This window comes from Mastomys coucha, unplaced genomic scaffold (genome assembly GCF_008632895.1).
Source record: "Mastomys coucha isolate ucsf_1 unplaced genomic scaffold, UCSF_Mcou_1 pScaffold21, whole genome shotgun sequence".
Lineage (NCBI taxonomy): Eukaryota > Metazoa > Chordata > Mammalia > Rodentia > Muridae > Mastomys > Mastomys coucha.
The window spans coordinates 120,289,093-120,316,109 of NW_022196904.1; the positions used below are offsets into that span (position 1 = coordinate 120,289,093).

Genomic DNA, 27,017 nt, shown 5'->3' on the forward strand with positions numbered 1-27,017 from the left:
CTAGCCTGGTCTACAGAGTGAGTACCGGGACAGCTGGGGCTACAGAGAGAAACCCTGTCTCAAAAAACAAAACAAAACAAAAAAAAAAATAGCTTCTAAAAAAATATCTAGGAATAAAGCTAAATGAAGAGGCAGAAATAGTTCTACAATGGAAACTGAGTTGAAATTACAACTAACCTCACAAGAAGCAAGTCAAAAAAGGGGGGGGGGCAAGTTTCCTCCCAGACAAAGAGTGTGTGAGTGTTTGCATTTGAGCACAAATTAAGTTATATTTTGGTGAGGAGGCAGATGGGTCTGTCATTTCAGTCAGCTTCCAAACTTCTGGGCAACATGAGACCCACATGAAGAGAGGGTTTGGCTTAGGACTTATCATATAGGTGAGAAGGTGACAGAATCAAGGGGGACCTTGGTGTTCAATGAATACTGATCTAAGGGTGGTGCCTTTGTCTTCCTACGTCTACCTTCATCTTGTCTCCACAGCTATCCCCACAGAAACTTCCAAGATGGTAACAGAAAGACCACGTAAGTCTCAGAAGACAACCATTTGAGTACCAAGTATCTCTTTTTCTCAGTACTCATGTCCATACTTGCTGTACCTGCTTTGTGTATGGAATGTTAGAACTGCATATAGTCCATTTGCAAGCTCTCACATCCTGAATAAACAGGTTGTTTTGCTGTTATAGCTGTTATTATTGTTTGGTTTTGCTTTTGTAATTCTCAGATACTCCCAGTGGGAATGTCTCATCTCGTCCCGTGCCTGACTCAGGTATAGTTAGTCTCCTCATCTCAACTGCTAATTGATTGTTCCAAGATGGGCAGAGCTTCAGAGCAATGAACTAGACCAGAAGAAAAAGAATAAGGCACTTCTGAAGCAAGGAGTGCGGAGGGCCTTAAATAGATAGACACGTTGTTTGCCACAAGTAAAGTTCAGGGGAATCCTTTTGATTTTTCTACTTTCAGTTCCTTCACAGATAAGGTTGGCATGCCAACACCCTGCTGCATAACCTTGAGCTACCATAAAAGTGACACTTAAAAGCTTCTCACAAAAATAACAAAGTTTTCTACAAGTTTCATTTTTTTTTCTGCATTTAGCCCAAACAGATTTGTAGATGTTTCTGACATAATAGATAGTAATTAGTGGATTTTGTATGCCCTAAATGCTATTGACAACCTCTGTGACTGGAGTGTGAATCACACTCCAGCTAGGGTTGACCAGTTGGTTGACTCTAGTAGGTTTTCTTTATCTAATATCACACATAGGAGAGGGCAGCTCAAACATCTCATGGGAAGGTGTCATGCTCCCAGATGACAACAGTCACCAGGTCTCTGTCTGCAGGGGTCTGGCCAGAGCTGCGGCTGGTGAGTGGCTCCAATCGATGCTCAGGGCGTGTGGAGATCCTCTACCAAGGAGTCTGGGGAACTGTGTGTGATGACCTATGGGACCTGAATGAAGCTGAAGTCATATGCAGACAGCTGGGGTGTGGTCAGGCTGTGTCTGCCCTTGGCAAGGCCTACTTTGGCCCTGGTTCGGGAGATATCTTCTTAGATAACCTCCAATGTGCTGGGGTGGAGCACTTCCTGGGACAGTGTGCCCATTCAGGCTGGTCAGACCACAACTGTGGCCACCACGAAGATGCCGGTGTCATCTGCTCAGGTACTCTATCTATCCAAGTTTCTCATTTGGCAGTAATCATTAGCAATGTGCGCTTTGCTGAAATATGCAAAGAATGTGACTGAATAAAGAGGCAGTAAACTTGCGACAGGGAGGCCAAGGTCACATGGGGCTGGCTCTCAGAGCTGCAGTGAACTTCCAGACGGCATCTGTAGAGCATCTATGTTTTCAGAGCCCATTCTTCACTTAGGAAACTAGAAGGCGGACTGCTCTTTTGCAGCAAAGATGCTTTTGACAAAGCATTGGCTTACTACCCAACTAAAAAGCATACATTTCAGTATTCTCCTTAGTCATAACATGGTGGAAATTCTGAGAGGTGACTATTTTTAATTGCCTGTGTCATCTGTTTTTAAAATGCCCTACTTTACTCATGAGTAGTTGTGGGTAAATAGGTTCCCTCTGGAATGTCTACTGCTAGCCCTGTCTGACAATGCAATGTCTTTAAGCAGACAGCAATAATCGCAGATGTGACTCCAAAGAATCAGTCACTGTCAATAAAATGGGCTTGCAGTCCACAGAGCTGCCCACACAGAATAATACATGCTACTAATGTATCTATTTCACCAGTAATTAGGCTCAGGCTCCTGGGAGCAGACACTATTCAAACCACAACCTTCGACATCTGTCCATTTTCTTACTTTGCTAGGATAAACTAATACCCCAGAGAGAAGCTTATTTTAGACCTATTGATAAATTTGGTTTTTCTGGTACCACGTTCTTTAAAGGGATTGATAATAAATTAATCAACATGAATGAGAGTATAATTAAACTTTATCTTCTGTTATTAAAGCCTGGAGTTCCTCCAAATACCTATTTGTTTTTCTTACTTTCAGATGCTGAAAACCCTCTGTCTGATGTTCCAGGTCGGTGGTGCCTTTTATAAGTGGGAGTTAAATATTGGCTTCCTTTGACTTTATCTTTGGGCTGTTTGGCCTTTCACCTCTGAGTTCACTCCTTCAGGCTGCCAAAACTGTTACAGAATGCCACAGGAAAGTCTGGCTGGCATTCTTTTTGCTTTTTCACGTGTGACGTGTTGTGTGTATGTGCATGTGTGTTCATATGTGTAGCCATCGTTTGTAAAGTATGCATGTATTACCTAAAAATTAGGCCACATGTGTGGTCATTTTCCTCACTGGCATAACACCAAGAGAAAAGGTGCATACCAAAGTGACATGGCTCCTTAGGGCTCCTTGCCCGTGCTCTTCTCTCTGGTCCAAAGGATGGCTTTTGTTTTTTGGCTCATTTTTGTTTGTTTGCTTTTGTTTGGTTGGGTTTTTTTGTTTGTTTGTTTTGTTTTGTTGGTTCTTCTACTCACTGGCTCCTTTCCACATTTCTAAAGGGAGTCTTCCAGGATCTCCTCTTTGCCATTATCTTCTAACATCTTGTCTTTGCTTTTGTTGTATTTATCAGTGTGGAACTGTACATAGTACTGTGTTTATATTTCACAAGTGAATAGACTCAGGTTCCCTAAGAGTCTATGGCTATACCATTCGTGGCTAACACAGGAAACAAAAAAAGTCTGCTGAAATAAAAATTTCTGCAACCCCCACAAACTGCAACTCAGACATCCATGGTAAACATGAGGCCCAAGGCCCTACCCAGCCTTCCTCTAAGCCTAGTATGGCAGGATTCCAGGCAAAGGTATTGGGGTGTGGGGACTCATACTCTCTCTCTCTCTCTCTCTCTCTCTTTCTCTCTCTCTCTCTCTTTCCAGGAGAGTGGCCAGAGCTGCGCCTAGTGGGTGGCTCCAATCGGTGCTCAGGACGAGTGGAAATCCTCCACCAGGGAGTCTGGGGCACCGTGTGTGATGACCTGTGGGATTCAAATGAAGCTGAGGTTGTATGCCGCCAGCTAGAGTGTGGTCAGGCTGTTTCTAGTCTTGGTGAGGCTTACTTTGGCCCAGGCTCAGGAGACATCTTCCTAGACAACCTTCAGTGTTCTGGAATGGAACACTACCTCAGCCAGTGTCCACATTCGGGATGGTCTGAACACAACTGTGGCCACCATGAGGATGCGGGTGTTATCTGCTCAGGTATTCATTCTCTTCCTATGCAACTGGAGGAATTTTGAAACTATCTTTTATGAGTGAAATTTCCCAGCCACCCATTTGATTCTTTAAGCAACCCTTCAGGACCAGGTCCTGGGTGCAGACACCTACCCTGTCATGAGTAGCTCTTGGTGGTTATGGGAAGTCTGGGATATCTATGGGCACCACTCTGGGGCATTGCAGTAAAGATTCCAGGGTCACTTTCTTAAGAAACTATCACTGAGTAAGTTTTCGAAGGAATTCAGGAGCCTGCACTTTAAGAGTTCCCCAGGAATTCTGCACTAGGGTGCCACTAGTAACCTAGCTTTGCCCACCATGAGACACAACCTACCTAGCAGCTCGGCTAAGTTTTCTAAGCCAAGGACTCACTTAGATGAGGGTATCCAATTGATGGTTCTAGAAGCTGATTTCTGTACCCAGATAGGTCATGAGCCTGTTCCTCTTACTCACCACCCCCCTCTTGTCACCTCACCGTCCATCCTTTGAGCTCATTAGGGAGAGTAACCTCTTGTTTCTCTTTCTGTATACAGATTCAGATGCCCCTCCTCCACCTATGCCACCAGGTATGTCCATTATTTTCCTAGTTAAGGAAACTTCTTGCTCAAGATGAGCAACTGTGAAAATAGTACCAAATATCTTTTTTAAAAATGCTAAGAGCCAGGCATTCGGAGCTCTTCATACATGTATAGATGGACTCTTCTCAACTTATGATGGAGTTATATCTCAGAAAGCCCAATGTAAAACTATTATAAGTCAGAGAATACATTCTATATAGCTAACCTTCCGAATGTCCTGGCTCAGCAACAGCACGCTGAGAGCACCTATCATACATTCTCACTATGTGTGGTGCCTGGGAGCTCACTGCTGAGTCCCAGCATCTCAAGGGAGGATCAGACCACATAGGTGATCCTAGGAAAAACATCCTAATTCAAAACTTGAAGGACAGTTTCTCCTTCATGAAAAGCCATATGTCAAATCTCCATACATCAGGGACCTTCTCCAGCTCTTAATTCCCTCTAGGAAGATATTTTGATTATTTATGTTTTCCAGATAAATAGACACATAGAGAGTTAGCAAGGCACTTTCTAGCTATCTAAGGGATATGGGCCCAACTGCCAGGACACTTGACCTCTAGCCACTTGCCATGCACACACTGGCCCAGGACACTCAGATCTGACAGCTCTGTAGTAAAGATGAGGGGACAGTTTGCTCAGGTTATTGCTTATCACCAAGAAAATTCCCTAAAAGATGCATATGCTGTTTCCAGAAGGAACATTTAAGCAAGGTTAAGCAATTTGGATCATTAAGCAAATTAATGGGAGAACCAAGTTTTATATTATATACACTTATACTAATATATAATCTTATATAATTGTATATATATTCAGGTATTAGAAAAATCAGACTAATTCTATAAATTCTAGAATGACATTGAAGGTGAATGAAAACATATTTCTTTTCATTGTAAGCTCTGCCCAAAACATTGGTAGATATGATGCAAGAACCCTTGATACATTCATTACTCAATCCCTATGGTTGAGGATAAGGGAGACCCAAAGCCTGACCACACTATCAGGGACAGCTTAAAGAAAGCACCTCTTCCTTCCTCTGCCTTCCCAGGACCTCTCACATTTCTCTCCAGCAGGAGAGACATCTGGTAAGATTTAGCTTGAAGGAAAGTTGGAATTTACCATTTAAATGTGCCTGGATTAGCTCTCCAGTTGCAGAGAGCACACACGTCATTGAAAGAAGCATCTCTCTTGGCATTTCCCTGGAGGAGACCTTGATGGGTGCTGGTGTCCAAGGCAAGGGTAGCTTGTGTTGAGGTCATTACTGAAAAAAGAAGTGTTGTCTAAAGCTACAAGGCCATGATTAAGGCCAAGAACAGTGGAAATTTTTCAAAATTCTCAGACTAGAGGACTGAACTCAGGGCCTTGTGCTTGCCAGGCAAGCACCCTACCTCTGAGCTAAATCTCCAACAGTAGCTATCCAATGAAGTGTTACCTGTGGTTTTCTCATTTAGTGGGAATTGTATAGGTGATAAAGAAGTGAAGAAGGATCCATTCTGGTTATCCATTGTGGCCTCAAAATTTAGTGGTGTAAGGCAGCTACATTCCAATACATTCCATGGTTTTGTGTATCAGGAGTTTGGGCAGAGCTCAGCTGGGAGATTCTTCTGCTCCTCAGAGCATCAAGCTAAGGTTTCAGTGTCATTTACCTGGGTTCTGGTTTGGAGAGCTCAGGATAGCTTCATATACATCATCAGTGTCTTCATGAGTGCACTGCAAAGGTGATCCCTCTTCCTTTCCAGGGAGTCTCAGGGCCTCTTTATCCAGACTCTTCAAGGGGTAGGATGGTATGAGGCTGTATAAGTAAGTCTCAGCCTCAGAAACAGAAAGTATATGTAAATAGTTCCATAAGACAGAGCATATGCTATTGTTCAAAGCAATTACAGAGCCCACTCAGGTTCAAGGGAGGGAGCCTAGTTCTCATCTGCTGATAAGGGGCATGTCCCAGTATTACTGGCTGGCTTTGATCTGCCATAGAAATATAGAGAGTGTTCACTTAGCAGCTTCAGACTCTTCTAAGTTGGCACCAAATACATTGATGTTTCCAAGGAAACCATTCACCATGCCTTAGCTTGTAGATGAGACCAAAGATTTCACCTGGATGTTATTATTATCTTCTTTATTTCCTTTCCAGGTCCTCCTCCAACTTCTCAGGATCCACTAACAGGTAGTCACTTCTTTATGACATAGTAACCCCATGGGGGCAGATTCTAGGCAATATCCAAGGATGTAGCACAACAGAGCCCCTGGCATGTGGGTGAGGGGCTTACTCCTCTGCTTCCACTTTGTAAATGATGACTAAGTATTAAAAGGAGCATGAGGGAAAGGAAGGCTGTGAGTCTTCCCAGGATAAAGTAGACAATAAGTCAACAAGTTGGTAGATATAGTTCTGCAGTCCATCTGACCCACACTCAGCCCGCTTTGTTTAGGCACAGCCCTGAAGTGGATGCCCATAGATAACTGTTTTTCATCTCCTGTCACACATATGTGTCTTGACCTTATTGTTATAACCTATAGATGTGATCAATGGAGAGTGGGTTATGGTGGCATACAGCTGTCATCTTGTTACTTGCAGGCAGGAGAGTTTGAGTTCAAAGCCATCCTTGGGTACATAATAAGACTCTGTCTCTTCAAAAATGACTGGAGAATGGGCTCTGTGGTAGAGAGCACTTGTGCAATACCTTGGATTTGATTCCAGTTTTCTGCCATCCCAGAATATAATTAGTAACAGAGGTGTAGGATGTCTAGAATCAGCTCCCAGATCCATCTTAGGGAAGGTTAGAAACCTATGGGAACCTGGGAGGACTACAAGGTGGTCATCGAAGTGAAAAGAAGAAAAATCAAGCAGCTTCATAAAATTTAGGTACAAATGAAATGTTTTGTGCTTTCAAAGTCCCTCCAAATAACTGGATGATTTTGATTTACATTTTAGACAGCATTCTGCCTTGTATACCTATGTAGGACTATATCTTTCCATGCTAAAATGACAATGACTATGGAAGAACTAGATTGTTGTCTTGTTTAACTTTCATAAATCCCCAAATCTACAAGTTCCAGTTTGAACACGCTGCATTAAAATAAGTGAAAATGATCCAGCAAAGTGCTTACTGTGTACTGAGAGGTGGTTGGTCCCAGTCATGGGCTGTCTGCTGCGCCCACGACCCCTTCCTTCCCTGACTCATCGACTCTGAATTTGTTTGGCACTCTTGCACTCTTGTTTCACAAACCTTCTCAAAGTCCTCTTCCCCTACCCAAAGCAGACAGCCTGTCTCTGTGATATTCTTTCCCTATCTCTCATGAGTCAGAGCCGTATCTTTCTCCCAGAAAGCAAAGACTCTTTCCAGTTAGAAAGGAGAGATGCAATAAACATAGCAGAGAAGTTGGACATCTCTTTGCAGATGGTGGGATCAGAGGGGAAGATGGGGAATTCTCACATGGTGATTGGTGCTTTTGAGCTATCAGAATTACTTTGAATGGTTTCAGCTCACCAAGGCCAATGGTCACATGACCAGACTGCACTTGTCTGTCTTGATCACACTGTGAGCTGGTCCTTCATAAGATCACTCAATAACACCATATGGCTGCAACATGACATCATTTTCCTTATTTCAGGAGGAAGTAACTCTTGTGGAGGAGTCATTTCCAGCCTCTCTGGTTCATTTACGAGTCCACGGTACCCAGAAAACTATCCAACAGACATCCAATGTGTTTGGGAGATCCATGTGGAGAAAAATTTTCGCATAGAACTCATGATTCCGAATTTGAAGTAAGAAACTAGTTTTAAAGAGAGGGTTCAATCTGAACAAGAATATTGGTTTTCTTAGTTGTGGTAAAGACATTTTCTGTGCTGATCGAAAAAGCATAGGAGAACAAAACATAGGAGCACTTCCAAGTTCAAGTCTGAATTAATTTTGTACCAGTATCTAATAGTTCTCTTCTAGCTAGAAAAATGCAACAAGTCATTTATCAATGCTTTTGACACAGCTCAGCTTTGGAAATTTGTCTTTTAATTTTTTATTTTTAATCTTATCTGGATTTATTATTTTTTATTGATTATTTTATTTATTTACATTCCAAATGTTGCCCTCTGGGAGTGCTGAAGGGTCTAGGTTAGTATCAACTAACCTAGTACAATAGTACTAGAACAATAGTATCAACTCTTGTTCTTCCTATGGGATTGCAATCCCCTTCAGTTCCTTCAGTCCCTCCCCTAACTCGTCCATAGGGGTCCCCAACCTCAGCCCAATAGTTGGCTGTCTGTATCTGCATCTGTCTCAGCTGCTGGTAGAGCCTCTTAGAGGGCAAAATATATTTCCTAAATGTTCAAAACCATTGAGCTTATACACTAAGCACAAATATATGTCTTTTCAGGCTAGTCTTTTGCTCATCTATATTTTATACAGACTTTAAGAGACTCCTTAGACATGTTGGCCAACTCTTCCAGGCTTGAGTATGCATTTTCTAAATGTTCCCCAAAGTGAAAGGAGATGGAATAGCCATTGCCTTCAATGATGCAGAGGACAATGTCCCATAGTTACTGCCATCTTCTCATGGCCATGCCAGTAAATAATAGTTGATGTTTTAGAATGCTGACTATGTGTCTAGAGTGCATGCTTCTTCTACACCTATGTTCACATAGAGGTCAAAGGTCATTTTAGGTGTCATTTTTCAGACACTATCTACCTTGTTTTTCAAGAGAGGTTTCTCACTGGCCTTGAGCTCTTGAAGAAGCTGAGCCACCATAACCAGAATTTTCACATGGGTTCTGGGGATTAAACTCAGGTCTTCATGTTTAATGACAAGCACTTTATCCACTGAGATATCTCTATAGACCCTGGATTATATGCTTCTGGGTTTTGTCATGCTCCAGCATCATTTTAGCCTACAAATGTTTTTACCATCCTCATTAGAGATGTGGGAAATGAGACCATGGGGAGTAACTAACTTGCCCATTGACAACAGATGCAGGTCTGTATGATGTCAAAGCCCCAGTTCTTCACCAAAAGTTTTCTTCCAGTAAAATCTTTACAAGGCCTTTCTTCTCTGACATGGCACACATCATGCTGCAATAGAGCAAGACCATGAGATTCCATGATAAACCATGGTTCTGTCATGACTATATCAAGGCTGTTAATTTAGGCTTGCTTTAAATCCAAACAGCATTCACAAACTCCTAACATATTACCTTTGTGGCTGGTCAGAATCACTATGATTTTTTAAATTATGATAAAGTTGTATTAATAAACTTCATATACTACCTAGGCAAAGAAAATGGAGTCCTGATAAAGCATTTGAGAAAGACTAATGGCTGGGCAGTGGTGGCACACACCTTTAATCCCAGCACTTGGAAGGCAGAGGCAGGTGGATTTCTGAGTTTGAGGCCAGCCTGGTCTACAGAGTGAGTTCCAGGACATCCAGGGCTACACAGAGAAACCCTGTCTCGAAAAAACAAACAAACAAAATCTCTTCTGAGAAAGACTAATGAATACTTCATGTTCTGAGATTGTCACATTTTGGGGCATTGGTACTGAGGATGTTGGTACTGTGTCACTAATACCTAACTTTCATCCCACCCTCAGCCTGGAAGATATCCTTGGATGTCCCTATGACTCAATTGAGATCTTTGATGGCCCCAGAATTGCATCACTCTCTATGGGAAAGTTTTGTGCCCCATCAGCTGTGGTATTTTTCTCCTCCTCGAACATCTTGACAGTGGTGTTCCGAAGTGATTATATGACAACAAACACTGGCTTTTATGCTTTCTTCAATGCAATTACACAAGATGGAAAGGAGTCAGGTAGGAAGCCTCAGGTAGCCTTGGGCAGATAATAGAGAACAATTTCTAAATTAATACGCCTATTCACAAAGCCTGGTTCAGTTTTAACCCACACTCCCAAACACACACACACACACACACACACACACACACACACACACGCACGCACGCACACACACACACACATACACACACACACACTCCAACTGCTAGAGGTGGTAGCATCACAAGGAGGTAGATTTTCTCCCCATGAAGGTCAGGTTAGCAAGCAACAATAAGATAGTAACATACACCCTGTACAAATGCTGCAGAGGGTGGTTATAGAAGGCCAGGCAGCTTCCATGGAAAACCATGCTCAACAAAGGGTCTTAAGGCAGCATCTGCTATCACAAGAACTTTGGGAACTGTCCGGAGTTCTGAAATGTGGAAGCCAAACACGCCTGGAGATTTCACCCCTCCCCCTTTACCTGTTGACCCAACCCACATGTAGCATGCCTTAAATCGTAGATGCACCCTGATTTGAGGCTTGGGGACTCCTGCTAGCCTTGGCCCTGTAGTCAGTCATTGTAGAGCTAAGGAACACTGTCAGTTGTGAGATGGCTGGTGTTTAGGCTCCCCCTACAAGAACTCTAATATGTGTGCTATCCCTGACTGATCCAGAGAGCCTCTATGATAAATACTTGATAGAAGCATGACTTTAGAAATGAGGAAACAGCTCAGAGAGGTGAAGTAATTGTCATGTAGGGGGCAGTAGAATGAGATTCAACCCCAGTTTCTGTCTTACTCTATGACCCTTGGACTTTGTATGGAATCAAGACAACCTCAAGGGTTTGCACTTGTAATGACCTTGGTCATGGTACAGTCGCTAGGAGTTTCTTTTTCCTTCCTTCTTTCCTTCCTTCTTTCCTTTCTCCCTCTCTCCCTCCATCCCTTCTTCCTTCCTTCCTTCCATTCTTTCCTTCCTTTATTTCTCTCTCTCCTTCTTTCTTTCCTTTTCTCTTTTTTCTTTCTTTCTATTTTTTTTATTTTAGGGATTATAATATAATCACATTTCTCCCTTTCCTTTACTCCCTCCAAACTCTTCCATATAACCACCCATCCTACTTCCCTCCCCCGGTTCTCCCCTCACACACTCCCTTCCTCCATTCATCATCCCTTTCTCATCTGAGAGGGTGGAGGCTCCCCTGGGTATCCCCCCCGCTCTGACACATTAAGTCTCTGCTGTGCAAGGTGCATCCTCTCCTACTGAGGCCAGACAAGGCAGACCATCTAAGGGAACAGGATTCACAGACAGAGGACAGCTTTAGGGACAGCTCCTGCTCCAGTTGTTGGGGGATCCATGAAGACCAAGCTGCATATCTGCTACATATGTCTAGGGGGCTTAGGTCCAGTCTATGGATGCTCTTTGGTTGGTGGTTTGGTCTCTGAGAGCCTTCAAGGGGTCAGGTTAGTTGACTCTGTTGGTCCTCCTGTGTAGCTCCTATCCCCTTCGGGGCCCCTACTCCTTCCCACAAATCTTCCATAGGACTCCCTGAACTCCATCCAATGTCACTTTCTTCATAAACCTCCCCATGCTCAAAACTGGAATCTTCCTCTATTTAGAAGAAAGACCAGTGCTGCGGTTGGCAGGCAGCTCTGGACAGTGCTCGGGACGTGTAGAGATCCTCCACCAGGGGGCCTGGGGCACCGTGTGTGATGACCTGTGGGACATGAATGAAGCTGAGGTTGTGTGCAGACAGCTGGGTTGTGGCCATGCCATTGCTGCTCCTGGAAGTGCCTACTTTGGTCCAGGCTCTGGAAACATTCTTCTGGACAACATTCAGTGTTCAGGGAAGGAACACCACTTTGGCCAGTGTTCCAGCTCTGCCTGGTTAGACCACAACTGTGGCCACCATGAGGATGCTGGAGTTATCTGCTCAGGTATTCTGTCTCTTGTAATGGGTTCTTTCCATGAGGAATCTTAGGGATGGATAGAAGCCATGAACAAAGTAGGGGTATGACTCCATTGAAAATGGCCTTGGATGTTATTTCACACATAGCTGTAAACATAATATCTAACAAAGGCAAGTTACCAAAGGAAGGGTTCATTTTTGACTCATGATTCAGGTACGATTTACCATGGCAGAGAAGTCATAGAGGATTTGAGAAGTCATAGAGAGCTTGAGGCAGCTGGCCATAGTGAATTGAATTCAGGAAGCAGAGAGAGATGAATATTGTCACTGAACTTGCTTCTTTTCATTCAGTCTGGGAACCCAGCCCATGCAATGATGCTACCTACATTTAGACTGGCTCTTTCCACCACAGTGCCTAATCTAGAAACTCCCTAAGGAAGCCCAGAGGTTTGCCTCCTAGGTTGCTCTAGACCTGGTAAATTGACAAGAGCTACACTCCTTTAGCAAGAAAGGCAGGAAATGCAGAGTACAATTAGCTTGAAAACAGATGTCCAGGGACACTTTGTTGGCTTTTCTTATTGTCTGTATGTTTCCCAGATGTGGTGCTGCTTTTCTAAGGAGACATGCCCACATTAGAAAAAAATAACATTTTTCTCTCCATGGAATTTAATTTAAATTCCCTAAACCTGTTTATTTCCCATTTATGCAGATGCAGAGGTGACTCCTTCACCAACAGGTAAGTCCAACACTGTGAATTCCATCTCTTCAAAGTTGAGAAATCTGTATCCTGACTTAAACAGTGGTGGACAGTGACCACAGCAGTGATTTCCAGTTCTGGCTGCACAATGGACGCTTCTGAGATTCCCAAGACTGGTCACATTAGAACCTCCAGAACCACCCCTAGTTATCAGTAATAGTTGAGCTCTCATGTGATTGTAATGTTGAACAGAAATTTAAAAACCAGTGGTTCTTTATATACCCTCACATTAATCCCCGGTGAAATGTGTAGTTAGAAAAGATGTATATGTGTGTGTGTGTTTGTGTTTGTGTGTGTTTATATGTGCATGTCATAAGCTGTGAAATTAAAAAAATGTTATGGGGGTATGACTTTTTAAAGGGAGCAAGAAATAGAAAGTAATATATTTATGTAATAGGAGTGTAGATCTTTAACTAACTGGAGGAGGAGAACCGGGAAGAAGGGGGTGAATAAGCACAATATGGGAGGGAGAGAGCAAAAGCTGGATGCAGTGATGCACCACCACCCTTCCCAACCCTACCTAGTGATTGTTACTATTGTCTACCTCCAGTGAAGGCCTCAGTCAAATATCAAGTTTGGGAGCCAGTTACATTCCCTCTCTTAGTTAGTGCTGTATTGCTATGAAGAGACACCATGACCAAAGCAATTTAAAGAGGAAAGGATTTATTGGGCTAACAAGTATCAGAGGGTGAGTCCATAATGCCCATCATGGTGGGGAATATGGCAGCAGATAGGCCAGGAATGGCATGGGAGCAGTAGCTGAGAGCTTATGTCTGCTCCACAAATTGGAGGGGAGTGTGTGTGTGCTGGAAATGGTGTGGGCTTTTAAAACCTCAGAGCCCACCCCCCTCCAGTGAAACACTTCCTCTAACAAGGCTTCACCTCCTAATCCTTCCTACACAGTTCCAACAACTGCAGACCAAACATTCAAATCTATGAGCTTATGGGGACCATTTTCATTCAAACCACCACAAAGGGGGATGGGCCACCTATAACCCAATAAGCCACTTAATGATAGAGCATGCTGTTACTACCTCTGTACAAAAGAAATTTACTTCTGAGATACTTTAGATTAGAAAAAAATTCATTCTGTTGTTACCCAGTAACACTCTCGGCAAAGGACCAGTAATGATGGGCAAGTGCCTAGCATCTATCATTGCTAAACTTCACATTAGATCTGGCCAAAGAGGAGACCTGGGAGTTAAGGGAGTTCTTAAACCACTTGACCGGCCTGCTTCAAACTCCCCCACCAAATTCTTTATGTAAAACTCTTGTCCAGGTTTGATATGAACGTTTGTGCCTCGTCTTATTGTAACTTGTTATGCCATGTTTAGTTGATATCCCTAGGAGGATGGCTCTTTTCTGAAGGAAAACAGAGGAGAAATGACTCTGGAAAAGAGGGGAGGTGTGTGTGTGTGTGTGTGTGTGTGTGTGTGTGTGTGTGTGAGACAGAGAGAGAGAGAGAGAGACAGACAGAGACAGAGACAGAGACAGAGACAGAGACAGAGAGAGAAAACTGGGAGGAGGGGCAGGTGGGAAAATTGTGGTCATGATGTAATGTATGAGAGAAGAATTAAACACACACACACACCACATGTGTGCATGTTCACACACAAACAAACACAAAACTCAATCAAGTACCAGAATTCCATGGGACAAACTTTCAAATCATATTGCCTTTAGCTCACCACATGGTAGATGCTGATAGAACAGAATATTGAAATATATACTGCATACAAACAAAGCCAGCAGGACACCTGCCAGGAGAGAGAAAGGATCTTGAACATATACCAGCACTCCCCAGTGAGCTTTCTCGTCCCTCCACAAAACACTTGTCCATCCTACCCATCCTCATTTTGGCTGTAAGGATTCTGAATTTTGCCCTGCTGGGTTTTGATACTTAATGCTTTATACACTATATGTTCAAAAACCCAGAGGTGCTATTGTAGTTGATTCTTGTCAGCTGAACAATCAGGACAGACATTGCCTTGGTGGACCTAGAACCCAACAGAAAGGAAGTCATGTAGCTAGACATTGTGTATGATTTTTTTCTGGTCAGTCTACAGAGAGAAGAAAGCTCTATCCAAGATCAGGCGGGGAAGAGAGATGAGTGTCTGCAAACTATTTCTCAAAACTTTGAAGTAGTAACATGCTCATTCATTGGCTCTTAAAATGTATAAAATGACTGTGCAATGCTGGCTCCATTCTGGTTTTCTCGGTTGAGATTTTTTGAAACTTCTATTTCTCAATTCCATACACCATAAGATACTATTTCCTGAAATTATCATAGACTAGAATGGCATTGTGATACAACAGCATGAACATCTGTCTGTCCTGTATGACATGAGGGGGAAATGCGTGGGATGGAGCTCTCATAAGCAGGTCGGTTGGCTGCACTTGAGTTGAGCTGGCTTTCAGGGCAAGACCATTAGAGAAGTATGCATTCTAGGAGACTAGACAGATAGCTCAGTTAGTAAAACACTTGTCTTACAAATAGAAAGACCTAAGTTTTAGCCCAGGAAAAAAAATCTAAAGAAAAATCTAAAAAAAAGAAAAAACTTAAAAAGAAAATCTAAGCATAGTGTGGTGTGCTTCTAATACCAACATTATAGTGACAAAGGTGGGTGGATCTGGGGTGGGGGGCTCCCTGGCAAGCCAGCCTAACTTAACCAGTGAATTCCAGGCCAATAAGAGACTGTGTCTCAAAAAAACAAGGTAGGTGGCACCTAAGAAATAACATAAGGTTGGCCTCTACCCACCATGCACACATATGTAGTACATCTACCTATACAAACACACACACAAAAGTATAACCTGGATGACCTCAATGTACATGCATCTAGTGTCGCTTTCAATCAGTTTCAGGTCCTGCCACCAATCGTATATATTTCATCCTCCCATGCTTCACTTAGATCTACACATGCCAGTCAAACTGTGGCTATCCAGACCAGCCACACCACTTCCCATTCTGTGATTCACACTGTAGAATCTGATGCAACTCTAGATTTCACATCTGGGAAAATGGCAAGTGCATTCCTGAAGATGCCAACCACAAGTCTCTCATCTGCTTTCACAGAAGGAAGTCACTCCTGTGGAGGAGTAATTTCAAGTCTCTCAGGCTCCTTCTCCAGTCCTTGGTATCCTACTAACTACCCCACGGACACAGAGTGCATCTGGGAGATTCGTGTGGCTGAGAAGTTCAACATAGAGCTGACGATCCCAAGCCTGAAGTAAGCAGCTTTGTCCTTCTCTGCTTTAATGGCCAGACTAGATTTGAACCTGTGATTTCCCAAGAAGGATACCTTTTCCATGGAGTTTTTACTTTTAGTGAAAACCCTTTTACTTTTCAGGTGGCCACTGATAGTCTTTGTTGTGGGTGTCTTATAGTTAATTATCTCAATATCCCATTCATTCAGGTAATGCCCATGAATGCCCAGTCACTGAGACATGGAGCTCTAGTTGGGTGGTCCACACCTGAAGACCTTGCCCCTGCTCCATCACACATAAGTTTCCTCCTCCTAAAAGATCCAGATTGGGCATTTCTTGTTTTCACTGTCTGGTCATCCTTTCTCAGATACTATGTTGCTTTTCCCTTCAAGAATCCTATCAGGGAATTTTCTCCAAAAATTAAAGGGTTTTATTCATTTCTCCCATCAAGTACCTTGCACTTCCTACTTCTTTCTCCAGTCATGGTCCATTTGAAAACAAATACTTATTAATGTATATTTACATATATGTTCATGTGTATACCTTCATATATTGCATATACAGTTGTCCCTTGGTATTCATAGATTGGCTCCAAGATACCCCCTCAGCTGCCACAGAAGTGTAAATCTCATATGAAATATCATAGTATTTATATGTAACTTTAGTACACTTTCCTGCATTCTTTAAATGCAATATAAACGTGGGACAAATCATTGTTATGCTGTATTGTTTCTGGAATATTGACCCAAAATAGCCTACACATGCTCAGCACAAAGGTTTATGGCAAATATTTTTGACTCATACTTAGTTAAATCCTCAGGTACAAAAGGCCAACTACAAATATATGAATATATATTCATATAGGTAACTTCTTAATTAAAAAATCAAAACCTTTCCAGATACTGTGAACCACAGTTTTGCCTTCCTTCACTGTCACATCCTGGTCATCCCTCTTCCTGACTTTGTCTCTCAGTTTGTCCAGACTTCTGTGTTTCCTTCTGCCTGCATTCATTGCCCACAGCAGGCAATGATTCAAGTTCTCCCTTTAAAGGTGTAAAAAGTGTGGACAGTGGAGCAGAGCGTGCCACACTCTCACTGTGCCAAACAGCTGTAACCCCTCAAATCTCCTATAATCTACCTACTTATTAAAGCATAAATTCCTCCTATTCTTTTAAAGCATGCTGATTATGGAGTAGTTTAATATATTGCCCAGAACAAGGTAAAAGTTGATAATTTTGGAGTTTGATGGTTTTTAAGTTGAAATATATTATTATTTACATCTTCTTTCTTGGGATGTAAGATTTTTATTTTTTTTTGAAGGGCTTCTCAAGTAGAAGTGATTGTAATACCTGCTTCTAAGGTATTTCCCTAGGCCTGGGGTCATTTTTAGGTGTCATAATTGGGGTCGGCCAGGAGATACTGTCATCTAATGGATGGAGGTGAAGGCTCTTGGATGTCTTGTGATGATCTAGACAGTTCCCTCCATTCCCCCCCAAGAAAAGTTTCCCAGCGCCATCATAGCACAGTGGTAAGACTCTAAGATTAAGAAACCCTGCCTTATGCTGAGGCTTGGTTTTCCTTTGGCAATTCCCACAGCACTTTGCTTCACATTTAAGTGGTAAGGTTGTGCCTGTATTTGGTGGCTAGAGAGATAGCTCAGTCAGTAAAGTGCTTGCCTGCAAGCAAGAGGATCTGAGTTCAAGCCTCAAAACCTACATAAAGAAATGCTGAGTATGGCATTACATACTTGTAACCCCACTGCTGAAGAGAAGGAGCCAGGCCGATCCTTGAGGTCCAGGCCAGCGAGAGACCATCTCTCAAAAGAGATAGATGGTTTTTTTTTTTTAATTTTTTTTGTACTAAGCATTCTTGTTTTTGAAAGTAATAATTACTTAGATTGAGAAAAAATGGGTCAACTGGAGGCACATAGGTATTTTTAGTTGATTTGTCAAACAAGGATTCATGAGTTAGGTAAACTTAAAAGAAGTGGTTCAGGAGCTCTGTGTAGGAACTACAGAGGAAAGTGTGAGCATACAGTAGTAAAAAGAGAAGGGGGTGGGGGAACAGTTGTCACCTGGCTGTAGCTATACAATTGTCTCATTTGGTTCACCCCATAGGGAAGCCCCTAGCTCTGTAATTGTGTTAGCTATGTCTAGTAAGCTTGGATTATCTTTCTTTAATACAAAAGTAGCCATTTCTTTATTAGTTTTGAACCACTGGGGACTGAACTCGAAGCCTCAAGGTTATCATGCAAATACTGTACCACTAAGCTGTAGTCTCAGCCCCAACACAGTCCCCTACAAGAAATAGATCCAGTTCAGCTATTTGCAAATGAAAGTGAAGGTCCCTCTGGGGCCTACTTGGCTCCTCTGCACTGAAAGCTTTGGGCATGGCCTGCATTCCAGCTTAATACCTGCTACTGTTGCGCTGATGTACCTTCCATATACATTGTATCTCTGCTTTTCTTTGTTTCTTTTCTTTTTCTGTACTTTAAAATAAATTTTATTAGTTTAATAAAAAAGAATATGTATCGCCTTTTATGGTTGAAAACTGAATGATACCTAAAATTAATTAAAATTAATGACTGCTTCTATTTCTTTAGGGGTTATGGAACTCTTTAGATGGTTTATTTGATCCTGATTTAACTTTGGTACCTGGTATCTGTCTAGAAAATTATCCATTTCATCCAGATTTTCTAGTTTTGTTGAGTATAGGCTTTTGTAGTAGGATCTGATGATTTTTTTTAATTTTCTCAGTTTCTGTTGTTATATCTCCCTTTTCATTTCTTATTTTGTTAATTTGGATACTGTCTCTGTGCCCTCTGGTTAGTCTGGCTAAGGGTTTATCTATCTTGTTGATTTTCTCAAAGAACCAGATCCTGGTTTTGTTGATTCTTTGTATAGTTCTTTTTATTTCTATTTGGTTGATTTCAGCCCTGAGTTTGATTATTTCCTGTCATCTACTCCTCTTTGGTGTATTTGCTTCTTTTTGTTCTAAATCTTTCAGTTGCACTGTCAAGTTGCTAATGTAAGCTCTCTCCAGTTTCTTTTTGGAGGTACTTGGAGCTATGAGTTTTTCCTCTACCACTGCTTTCATTGTATCCCATAAGTTTTGGTATGATGTGTCTTAATTTTCATTAAATTCTAAAAATCCTTAAATTTTTTTCTTTATTTCTTCTTTGACCAAGTTATCATTGAGTAGATAGCTTCCATGTGTATATGGGCTTGTTTTTGTTGGTATTTAAGACCAGCCTTAGTCCTTGGTGATCTGAGAGGCACTCAGAAGGAGGTATATCCTTTTGCTTTAGGATGAACTGTTCTATAAATATCTGTTAGATCCATTTGGTTCATAACTCTGTTGGTGTCTCTGTTTAGTTTCTGTTTCCATCTTCTGTTTATTGCTGAGAGTGAGGTGTTAAAGTCTCCCACTATTATTGTATGGGATATAATGTGTGCTTTGAGTTTTAGTAAAGTTTCTTTTATGAACATGGGTGCCCTTGTATTTGGAGCATAGATGTTCAGAATTGAGAGTTCATCTTGATAGATTTTTCCTTTGACCAGTATGAAGTGTCCTTCCTTATCTTTTTTGATAACTTTTGGTTGAAAGTTGATTTTATTTGGTATCAGATGGCTACCCCAGCTTGTTTCTTGGGACCATTTGCTTGGAGAATTGTTTTCCAGCCTTTTACTCTGAGGTAGTGTCTGTCTTTGTCACTGAGGTGCATTTCCTGTGTGCTGCAAAATGTTGGGTCCTGTTTACATATCCAGTGTGTTAGTCTATGTCTTTTTGTTGTAGAGTTGATTCCATTGATATTAAGAGATATTAAGAAAAAGTGATTGTTACTTTCTGTTACTTTGTTGTTAGAGGTGGAATTATGTCTGTGTGGCTATCTTCTTTTGGGTTTGTTGAAAGATTACTTTCTTGCTTTTTTTAGGGTGTAGTTTCCCTCTTAGTGTTGGTGTTTTCCATCTATTATCCTTTGTAAGGCTGTATTTATGGAAAGATATTGTGTAAATTTGTTTTTGTCATGAAATATCTTGGTTTCTCCATCTGAGGTAATTGAGAGTTTTGCTGGGTATAGTAGCCTGAGCTGGCATTTGTGTTCTCTTAGGGTCTGTATGACATCTGCCCAGGATCTTCTAGCTTTCATAGTCTCTGGTGAGAAGTCTGGTATAATTCTGATAGGCCTGCCTTTATATGTTACTTGACCTTTTTTCCTTACTGCTCTTAATATTCTTTCTTTGTTTAGTGCATTTGGTGTTTTGATTATTGTGTGACAGGAAGAATTTCTTTTCTGGTCCTGTCTATTTGGAGTTCTGTAGGCTTCTTGTTTGTTCATGGGCATCTCTTTCTTTAGGTTAGGGAAGTTTTCTTCTATAATTTTGTTGAAGATATTTACTGGCCCTTTCAGTTGGGAGTCTTCACTCTCTTCTATACCTATTATTCTTAGGTTTCATGTTCTCATTGTGTCCTGGATTTTCTGGATGTTTGGGGTTAGGAACTTTTTGCTTTTTGCATTTTCTTTGACTGTTTTGTCAATGTTTTCTATGGTATCTTCTGCATCTGAGATTCTCTCTTCTATTTCTTGTATCCTGTTGGTGATGCTTGCATCTATGACTCCTGGTCGCTTTCCTAAGTTTTCTATACCCTGGGTTGTCTCCCTTTGTGATTTCTTTATTGTTTCTATTTCTATTTTTAGACGTTGGATTTTTTTTTCATTTCCTTCACCTGTTTGATTGTGTTTTCCTGTAATTCTTTAAGGGATTTTTGTGTTTCCTCTTGAAGGGCTTCTAGCTGTTTACCTACGTTCTCCTGTATTTCTTTAAAGGAGTTATTTATGTCCTTCTTAAAGTCCTCTATCATCATCATGAGAAGTGATTTTATATCTGAATCTTGCTTTTCCGGTGTGATGATGTGTCCAGGATTTGCTATAGTGGGAGAATTGGGTTCTGATGATGCCAAGTAACTTTGGTTTCTGTTGCTTATGTTCTTATGCTTGCCTCTTGTCTTCTGATTATCTCTAGTGCTACCTGTCCTTGATATATCTGACTGGAGCCTGTCCTTCCTGTGATCTTGGTTGTGTCACAATTCCTCAGAGTTCAGCTGTCTCTGAGATCCTGTGATTCTGGGATCCTTGGATCCTGAGATCCTGGGTGTGTCAGAGCTCCTGGGAGTTAAGCTGCCTCTGGGACCTTGAGATCCGGGTGTGACCAAGCTCCTGGGATCCTATGATCCTGTGATCCTGGACATGCTAGAGTGCCTGGGAGTGGAGCTTCCTCTGGGTGTTGTGGGACTGGCTGAGGCATTTGTGCCTAAGTTCTACTCAGGGCATTGGCCCAGACCAGAAGAAACTCGTGCCACTGGTCAGGCAGAGTTCCTGGGTGCCTGGGTGCCTGGGTCCTGCTGGTCCCAGTTACTCCCCAGTGTTAGGGCAGATGTTGTGTCCTCCTCACCTCTGATCCTATGATCCTGGGAGTGTTAGAGTGCCTGGGAGTGGAGCTTCCTCTGGGTGTTGTGGGACTGGCTCTGTTTCTTTGGTTTTTTGTTTCTTTGGTTTTTTGTTTCTTTGGTTTTTTGTTTCTTTGCTTCTTTCTTTCTCCGCCCCCCCTCTCTCTTTCTTCCTTACTTACTTTTTTCTTTCTTTCTTTAAAAATGGATTCTTTTGTAGCTGGGCATGCTTTTAGTCCTAGCAATTGGTAGACAGTGACAGGAAGATTTCTATGTATAGGGCAGCCTGGTCTACATACTGAGTTGAAGGACAGACAGGGAGACCCTTTCTCAAACACAAAACAGAACAAAAAAGTGTCAGTTTTAGGTATTTTGTTTTTACTTCACTGGGATTGGTATCCAATGGTAGATTTTAAAATCTAGTACTGAATTTGTGTGTAAAGTGTGCCCACTGTGTGTGTGGATATACATATATCCATAAATGTATTTATAACAAAAATTTATAATGGACACACATGGATACTTGCTCAGAAATTATATATTATGTTACATACTATATGTAACATTTATTAGAGGCAGGCAGATTTCTGAGTTCGAGGCCAACCTGGTCTACAGAGTGAGTCCCAGGACAGCTGGGGCTACACAGAGAAACCCTGTCTTGAAAAACCAAACAACAACAACAAAAAAAACAAACAAAAAAACCTATTTATTATGTTAGATAAACATTGGTGTGCTTTCCACGTGTATTCATTGCTCCCACTCTGTGTGGGCTCCTGTCTATGCCTGAGCTCATAGTGCTGAATAGATAAGACCTCTGATGCTATGAGTTTACATTCTAGATGGAAAGACAAACTGTACTGAAACAAACCATTAACTCAGTGGAAACTTTCAGATAGTGAGAAGTTGGTATGTACTGAAGTCAAAGCAATCAATACCTATAAACTAGGCTGGGGGTCAAGGCAGAAGACAGCAATGGGATGCCTGGCACAACTCTTTCCTCATCCAGGTTAAAGGAAATGTGGGCAGTCGGGGACCTTGGTGAGATAAGTTCTTCCAGTAGGCCCTTTTGTCACTATCTCCCTGACTCAGGGTCTTCCTGGGCATCTTATTCTGTGAGTCTCTGGTGGACCCTGACCACCACCAAAAGCAGGACTTGAATTAAAGGGTCAGAAACATTAAAGAGATATTCAGGGTAAAAAAGAAGAGGATCAAAGAGACTGAAAACTAGGCTAACTGATGGAAGCCACCAAAATAGACCAGATAAGAATGGGAAGTCTGACAGATCAGTATAGTCCAGGAGAGGAAGTGAGGCGAAGGATTCTTAGACTCTAGGGATTCTTAGATGTAGAATGAGGAGTGTGGGTGGGAGGAAGATAAGGGCAGATTGGCTTGAGGAGACTAATTCTCCTTTTACTCCCTCAGACTAGAGGACATCTATGGGTGTCCTTACGACTTTGTGGAAGTGTTTGATGGACACCAAGTCGCCTCACTCTCCATGGGCAAAGTTTGTGCTGGGGCAGAACTCACATTCCTCTCCTCTTCAAATTTCATGACGGTGGTGTTTAAAAGTGACACCATGATCACCAACTCAGGCTTCTATGCTCTGTACAACTCCGTTCAGGAAGGCGAAAGGCAAAATGGTGGGTATCTGGCACTCACCGTGCAGGACGTACACTGGCTGTGACTTGGCCCATTTAGAGAGAAGAAGCTTTTGAAATCTGACCTGAATGACACCTCAGGTCCACCTTTGCTGAGTGGCATCCTCACTGCCAGTCAGAACCCTTACCCCTGCTCTGCCAGCCACAATCACTGTCTTCCACTAAGCATTTAGAAAGAGATGGCTGGGGTCTCTTGTCTCCCACTCTGTGTGTGCGCTGCAAGAATCCCGTTTCCTTTCTCAAAGGAAAGAAAGAGATAATATGAAAGATTATTCTAGAACTGTCACAAAGTATAACTGTCAGGCTTTCTTCTGACTGGATTAATCACACACCATCCAGAACACTTGTAAACCTCTCAGGTTCGGCTGCAGGGTACAAGAACATTCCAGTGGCTCAATGTAAGTTATCCTCCAGCTGGGATGTTTCTGAGAGCTTAAGAACTCTAAAATACTGTGCTGGGGGATGGCTCAGTGGGTCAAGAACCTGAGTCCAGGAGGCAGTATGGAGACTTCTCAGATGCTTACAAGCTTGTTAGACTGGTGTGAAGTGGAGACAGTGGTAAAGAAATGACTTGTCTCAAACAAGGCAAGGACTAACAACTAAAGTTGTCCTCTGACCTCCACACATGTGCCTACACTCACACAAACAAACATACATACATACATACATACATACATATATACATACATACATACAGAGAGATTTAAAAATTAATAGGCATTAATTGCTCTTTAGCAGTCAGAAAATTTTAGGGAGTCAGGTCAGAGGACCACTCCGAGGGTCCAACATGGAGAAGATTTTTTTCAACCTGCAGATGCTTCTAGAGTCTGAGGACCACACATCTCTAAAGCAGCTATTTTTCTGTTCCTAGAAATGGCCTTGAGGCTGGTAAATGGCAGCCACAGGTGTGAGGGCCGAGTAGAGATCTCCTACAATGGGACCTGGGGCACGGTGTGTGACGACAGCTGGGACCTGACAGATGCCAAGGTGGTGTGCCGGCAGCTCGGCTGTGGTAAGGCCTTGTTGGCCCCAGCTGAGAGCCACTTTGATAAAGGCATGGGCCATATCATGCTGGATGATGTGCAATGCATGGGAGATGAAACCAAGGTGTGGCAATGCACACATCACGGATGGTTCTCCCACAACTGCGGGCACCATGAAGATGCCAGCGTGGTCTGCTCAGGTGAGTGGCGTGGCTTACGTCACATCTCAGGAAGAGAGCCTTGCCAATCCTGAGCCACTGGGAAGAGAGATGTCAACACCAGCAGGCAAGCCATCAGCAGTGAGCTCTAGGCTTTGAACCAATTTTTAAGTCAATTTATTTAAGAGTTAGTTTCAGTCTTAGGTATCTGAAAAGGGTTCAAAAACTCACCTGGATATTAGCAATTATATAAATGGCTAGAATTATTGGACATCGTGTTCCTGGCATGGCATGCCTGGGTGCTGGTAACAATCTAGTGCCCGCCAAGTATTCTGTGAGTGCTGAACTCTGTCCTATAGCTAGCACCTCTGAATTCTCTGTTAATACCCACAGCTTCCAATAAAGTAGACTATAGCATCTGTACTTAACTGATAAGCCTTCCAAAGACATACCTAGCACCACATGCAGGGCCACGTTCTCTAACTACTGCCTGGCTGAGGTCCTGCCTGGTTAAAGGCTGAGTTCATCTGTTACAGGGCCTCTGCTGGCACAGTGACAGGCCAAAATCAAACAAGCACCATGCTGCACCTGAACCACAAGGGCCTAGTGAGCTTCCTCACTCTGGCTCGCTGATCCCTTCACTAGCCTGGATGAGTTTTAAGTCTACTTTTCCAGTGGCCCAGAGCAGAGCATGTCTGCTTCTGAAGGAAGTACCAGATTTTTCTGGCGAGCTATGTGATCACCTTATTTAATCTGTCTCTCACTCTCACATCTGTCTTTGAATAGGTATGGAAGACGCACCAAGTGGAGAACCAGCAGGTACTGTCCGTCAATTCATCCAGATCAGTTGCCAAGGCCCTCATGAATGAGCATCGCAGCTACCATTCAAGTTCTGAGACTGGAGAGAAAGGCCCGATTAGACACTCTGTTTCTAATTAGCAAAAGCAGTAAAGCCCATCACAGTTGGCAATGTGGCAGTACTAAATTGTTACAGAGGGTGAGAAGATAAAGAGGAGGTTCAGATTTACCAGAGATGAAATTTCTCGGCTACTGGTTCAATAGTGAGAGGACCAACTGCTGGCTTTGATGATCATATCACGAGAGTCTAGATAGAGCGAGGAACCAGAAACTCCGGGGTTGCATGGAGTAGCCCTGTCCATATTGTTGAGGTACAAATGCGCCATCTCTGTTCTCTGGGCACAGGGGAATGATGGCTTCTGAAGGTCAGTAGTCTTCAGTATTTTAAGAAAAGAATAAAATATGGATGCAAATTCTTGATGATGACTTTTTGTCTGTGTGTTTTCACAGACTTCACTGTGACATGGCAGTTGCTGCAGCATCACATAAGCTCCTCCTGTATATGCTTCTCTTTCCATGTTAACTTTCCATGTCTTGCTTCTTTTCATATGCATGAAGCTCCTACCCGTGGGGTCTATAGATAATCCCACACCAAAGCCAAGAGTTCTGCCCTAATTGGATACTTTAGTTTATCTTGGTCTTGATTTCAGATCCAATTTGTATATACTTATTAAAAGGTAAGCATTAATTTTTTAAAAGATTTTTAAGTTTTGAGCAGATAGCCATTTTGAGTTGAGTTTTGGGGGCTTCGCCAATGGGACAGGCTTTGATAGGGGAACATTGGAGGTAAGGCAAATGTCTGGGGAAGGAGTACCAGTGCCTTCCTTGGGGAGTCTCTAGTTAGAAGTGCATTGGCAGCTTAGAATTGGTTGCAACAGTTTATACTGAGATGACTTTGGCTTGCTTACGTAGGAACTAAGATGCTACCTCAGTTTCATAGCTTCCCAAAATGACTTCTTTTAATAAAGTCATTTCAGGATCCCCACCCTACCTAACGCTGCAACCCTTTAATAGAGTTCATGTTGTGATGACCACCCCCCCCCCACCAACCATAAAATCATTTTCATTGCCACTTCAGATAACTAATTCTGCTGTTGTTATGGGTCATAATATAAGTATCTGACAGGTTGAGAACCACTACTCTAATGAGCTGTCCTATAGCAGAGCCACCTTGGTTTGTATTATCTTTGTATCTTTTGCCTCCTTCTGTCTGCACATGTAAACCTTCCTGTGCAACTGGGTTCATAAAGCCTATTCACTTCTAGATGTTATTGTTTTCCCTTTACAACACGAACGATCATCTATCAAGAGGCTGATACTGATGCTGGGAATGTAGCGCAGTTGGAAGAGTGCTTGCCTAGCATACAGGAAGCCCTGGGTTCAATCCCTAACATTGCATGAAAGTAGCCATGATGGTCCATGCCTATAATTCCAGCATCCAGGAGGGGAAGGCTGAATGGCCTCTGGGGTTCAAGGTCACCCCCAGCTCAATAGTCAGCCTGAACTATGTTAGCCCTGTCTCACTAAAGGTGGTTTTTTTGTTGGTTGGGTTTTTGTTGTTGTTGTTGTTTTGTTTTGTTTTTTAGCTCGATATATGATTCATCAGTTAAGGGTGCTTGCTGTTCTTTCAAGGGACTTGAATTCAATTCTCAATACCTCTATCAGGCAGCTCACAACTGCCTATAAATTCCAGTTCCAAGGGATCCAATCCCCTTTTCTATCCTCCACAGACAGACGGAAAGACAGACAGACAGAAAGACACACACACACACACACACTAAAAACACATCATAACAAGAAGTAAGTTTTGCCTACTTCTTTTTGATGGCATAGTTGTTTTTCCTCAGACTCTACTGCTCATGCTAGCCTCACGTTTGAGTTTGTGTCTCAGCCTTCCTGGGTGCTGGGATTCGAGGTGTGAACTCTGTAGGTGTGAACTCTGTACACTCAGCTTGCTTTCTTTACTCTTCTGCTCTCATTGTATCTCCTCCT

At 42.4% G+C, this 27,017-nt stretch overlaps 1 protein-coding gene across 1 annotated transcript in view; it reads left to right on the forward strand.

Annotated features, from left to right (window-relative positions):
• LOC116103093 (deleted in malignant brain tumors 1 protein-like) overlaps positions 1-27,017 on the forward strand; it is a 129,544-nt gene that overhangs the window by 56,778 nt on the left and 45,749 nt on the right. The window contains exons 14-28 of the mRNA XM_031388569.1: positions 481-522; positions 722-766; positions 1,337-1,654; positions 2,506-2,535; positions 3,387-3,704; positions 4,250-4,282; positions 6,423-6,455; positions 7,901-8,054; positions 9,868-10,085; positions 11,667-11,984; positions 12,666-12,692; positions 15,790-15,943; positions 22,791-23,008; positions 23,898-24,209; positions 24,954-24,986. Coding sequence (XP_031244429.1) covers positions 481-522; positions 722-766; positions 1,337-1,654; positions 2,506-2,535; positions 3,387-3,704; positions 4,250-4,282; positions 6,423-6,455; positions 7,901-8,054; positions 9,868-10,085; positions 11,667-11,984; positions 12,666-12,692; positions 15,790-15,943; positions 22,791-23,008; positions 23,898-24,209; positions 24,954-24,986 — 2,253 coding nt within the window. The remainder of the gene's footprint in view (positions 1-480; positions 523-721; positions 767-1,336; positions 1,655-2,505; positions 2,536-3,386; positions 3,705-4,249; positions 4,283-6,422; positions 6,456-7,900; positions 8,055-9,867; positions 10,086-11,666; positions 11,985-12,665; positions 12,693-15,789; positions 15,944-22,790; positions 23,009-23,897; positions 24,210-24,953; positions 24,987-27,017) is intronic.